The sequence below is a fragment of the Eretmochelys imbricata genome, chromosome 6, assembly GCF_965152235.1.
Source record: "Eretmochelys imbricata isolate rEreImb1 chromosome 6, rEreImb1.hap1, whole genome shotgun sequence".
Classification (NCBI taxonomy): Eukaryota; Metazoa; Chordata; order Testudines; family Cheloniidae; genus Eretmochelys; species Eretmochelys imbricata.
In genome coordinates, this window is record NC_135577.1 from 26,840,000 (window position 1) to 26,843,663 (window position 3,664).

General features: G+C 51.1%; 1 protein-coding gene across 1 annotated transcript; it reads right to left on the reverse strand.

Moving 5' to 3' along the window:
• Positions 1 to 668: 668 nt before the first annotated feature.
• On the reverse strand, positions 669 to 1,409 carry ASCL2 (achaete-scute family bHLH transcription factor 2). Its single transcript, XM_077820150.1, has one exon. The coding sequence runs from the start codon at positions 1,407 to 1,409 to the stop codon at positions 669 to 671; it is 741 nt and encodes a 246-aa protein (XP_077676276.1).
• Between the last annotated feature and the right edge of the window lie 2,255 nt (positions 1,410 to 3,664).

Consider the following 3,664-nt stretch of genomic DNA (forward strand, 5'->3'; position numbering starts at 1 on the left):
ACAGCTTCCTCCCTTGGCCACATTTCTACACTAATTAATGTCGGTGCAGTTTAAATCTCTTCCACAAAATGATGTGCCAGTGATTTATTGTCTTTATACTGTTCAAGTAGAACTTGCCCCACATGCCCATGTAGCTTCTCCACTCCACCCTTCCGTCCGAAAATGACTGCTATACATTTAGTTTCCTCATTTGTTTTGGGTTTTTGCCACCCAAATCTGAAAGTTTTTATTCTCTACTCCACCCCCAACTTTCAAAACCAGCCAGGTGTCTTATTCAGGTTGCAGCTATTTCCAGTGGTGACTCACCTGGGACCTAAAAGTTGGGGGAAAGTTTGTATGCAGTCGAACTCAAGGACAGCATTTGATTAAACTGGACTCCAACGTCTTCGTGTTAACGAGATGGCTGAAAGGCCACGTTCATTCACTTTTGCGACGAAACTTTATTATTTTTTGGCAGTGCAACCCAATCGCTCAATTAGATCATTCAGCCAGTGCAACCGACTAGCGTAGGGCAACTGATTCTTGCAACCGCGTAGGGCATTTGGGGCATCGCACCCACTAGCTCTTTGCAGCACCACTGCACCTATTGCAATGGGAGTGGGGGGAGGAGGGTACAGGGCAGGACACGCACCGGCCGCTTTACCTGCGGGGAGGGGACGCGGCGCGGGTCAGTAGCTCCCGATCCAGCTAGTGAAGTCCAGCAGCTCGCGCTCCTCGGGGCTCAGCGCCCCCTCGTAGCCGCTCTCATCCGAGGAATAAGCCGAGTGCGGGGAGCCCGGCACGGAGCTGCCCTCCCGGCCGCCGGAGGAGGAGGAGGCGGAGGCGAAGGAGGGCGACGCGGAGGAGTAGGAGCAGCCGCCGCCGGGGGCGGCCCGCGCGGGAGGCAGGAGGCCGTCGTGGAAGGCGGCGCGGACGGCGTCGTGCTCGTCCAGCAGCTGCTGCAGGGCTCGGATGTACTCCACGGCCGAGCGCAGCGTCTCCACCTTGCTCATCTTCTTGCTGGCGGCGCCGTTGGGCACGTGCTGGCGCAGGGTCTGGAAGCCCAGGTTGACCAGCTTCACCCGGTTCCTCTCGCGCTCGTTGCGCCGGGCCACGGCCGCTGCTCCCCCCGCCGGCGGCTGCGGCTGCCCGGCCAGCCCCGGGAAAGCCAGGCGCCTCTTGCAGCGCAGCAGCTCGGGCGAGCCGGAGCGCCGCTTGGAGCCTTTGCAGCGCGCCGCGGAGGAGCTGGGGTTCTGAGCCGGGCCCTTAGCGGCCACCAGCAGCTGCTGCTGCGGCACCGAGGAGGAGACTGCTCCTGGCATCGGCTGGAACTTCATCCCCAAGGAACCGGCGCCGCATCCGTGCAAGGGAAAACTTGTGCAAGGCGGGGGTGGCTGTTGCATGGCAGCTGCTATTGGCCCGCCGTTCATCTTGGGGCATCTACCCTACCTCAGCCTCCGGGGGGCAGGTGACCGGGGCAGGGCTGCAAGTGGGGGAAAGTTTGCAAGGAAGAAAAAAAAAACTTGCAAAAATAGTTTTTTGGGGGGGGAGAAAAAAAACCCCTGCCAAATATTTTCCCCTTCTCCTTAACTGCAAACAGTGGGAGCGTGCCCAGCGCGTGGAGCCGGGCGCTGCCCGCTCAGCCACAATCCCGGCCGCGGCTGCTTCAGTAACCCACCCCCTCCCCTTCTTTGCAGCCCTGCTCCCTTGCGCGCTGTCAATGCGCCTCTGCAGCAGGTTCCTCTGAGCGCTGCCCCTTATCAACACGCGCTGCTGCTGCCGCCGCTCGCGAGCCCCCGGGAACAGCACGCGACGCGCCGCGCGCCACACACACAACAGCCCCCCCCCGCTGCTCCCGAGCCTCCTCCCACCCAATGGGGAATTCGCTTGGCAGCTTCGTACGCCCGGCGCGTGGCTCCCGGCGGAGGTTCCATAAACAATCCCTCCCCCCGGAGAGGAGCACGCGCTCCGCCTTATTTGCATCCCAATGCAGCCAGCTTGGGGCCTAGGGAAGCTCCAGCTCTTGCACCTATGAGCAGTAGGCAGAGAAGGAGACCTTCCTTTCCTTCTGCCCCTGCACGCTTGCCCTGAGTGGAGTGTATCTCTCTCCCACACTGTTGCCCCAGAGAGAGAGAGAGACAGGGGAAGACCTTCCTTACCCTCAACTCCACCCAACACATGAAGGGACCCCTTCCCTAACTACCCACCCCACTGCACCCGCACTGTGATTCTCAGAACTGCTAAACAGTGATGCGCTGTGAAGCCACAAATATTCACACAATGCACCACAGCTTTATTTTATATACACAACAATGTTGTTTTTACAACACACTCTGTTTTGCAGCAGTTTCATAATAAACCCCCTTCCCCTCCCCACAAGCTGTGTAAATTTAAATGCTACAATATAAGATTATTTTGTATACCCATGTTTGTAGAAGAACAAACACCGTCTGTAACATGTTACCTGATTAACTGTCCTTTCAAACTTTCTACCCAAACATCACCTTTGGCCTGAGACCAAGAGTGGAAAATGTCAGCTCAGAAGAAATTTGAAAAAGGTATGAGGAAAAGAAGAGGTGGTCATGGAAGTCAGACTGTATTGCCAACCCCAAGCACTGGGAAATCATGCATCAGTCCCAGATAATCATAACATTAACAGTGAAAATCCTGAGAAATGATTTTAAATACTTTTTGGTTTCTTTTTGTCTTTTGCATCTGTTTTCTGTGCTTTTCAGGTGTATGTTTTCAAGCTTTTCTCTGCAACCATGAAGGCTACAAACCATTTTTAATGACCACTGAGATTCTCATTCTCTAAGACTAGATCTTTAAAAAAAATCCAAATATTGCTAGACTCGGAATAAAATTGTGAGAACTGGCAATACTGTTTGGCTCTCAGCCTTGATCAGCGCATGTGCTAACTGTGTCTGTTTAGTAAGTGTTTCTATAGAATCAGCTATATTTTCCCAACACGCTTGGCAGACAGATTTAAATGATACAGTAGAACCTTTTGAATTCATAATGCATTCATAATCTATGTAATGGTATAGCTATAATAAGCTACCATACAGTAGTTATAACAAAATGTATCCCTCAAAATGTTTTGCAGCTTTAAAATGGTACAACAGAACTTAGAGTAGCAGCCGTGTTAGTCTGTATTCACAAAAAGAAAAGGAGTACTTGTGGCACCTTAGAGACTAACCAATTTATTTGTGCATAAAGTGAGCTGTAACGCCCAAAAGCTTATGCACAATAAAGTTGTTAGTCTCTAAGGTGCCACAAGTACTCCTTTTCTTTTTACAATAGAACTTAGTTTTCTATAATTAACTTAAGAAATTGATGATATGGCAGTAATATAAACAAATTGCATATTGAACTCATTTGCTATATAATAAACTGCATCTCCCACAAGACACATTTTGCAGAATTGCATAATAATTTCAGAAATAAACAGTGCGGGGAGAGAAAAATGAAGTCCCTGGCAGTGCAAAGACCTATGCTCCTGTTTAACATTAAACCTGCAGTAGTTCCTTTTGACTACAAGTTAAGCATGTGTGTAAGTGATTGGAGGATAAGGGCAGGAGGGGAAAGATGATTTCAGAGACCTGAAATTAAGAGGTGGAGCTGATAAAATAGAGATAAAGAAAAGCATTTCTAGGTTCATTGGCGCTTCTGACAAGAAGGTCCT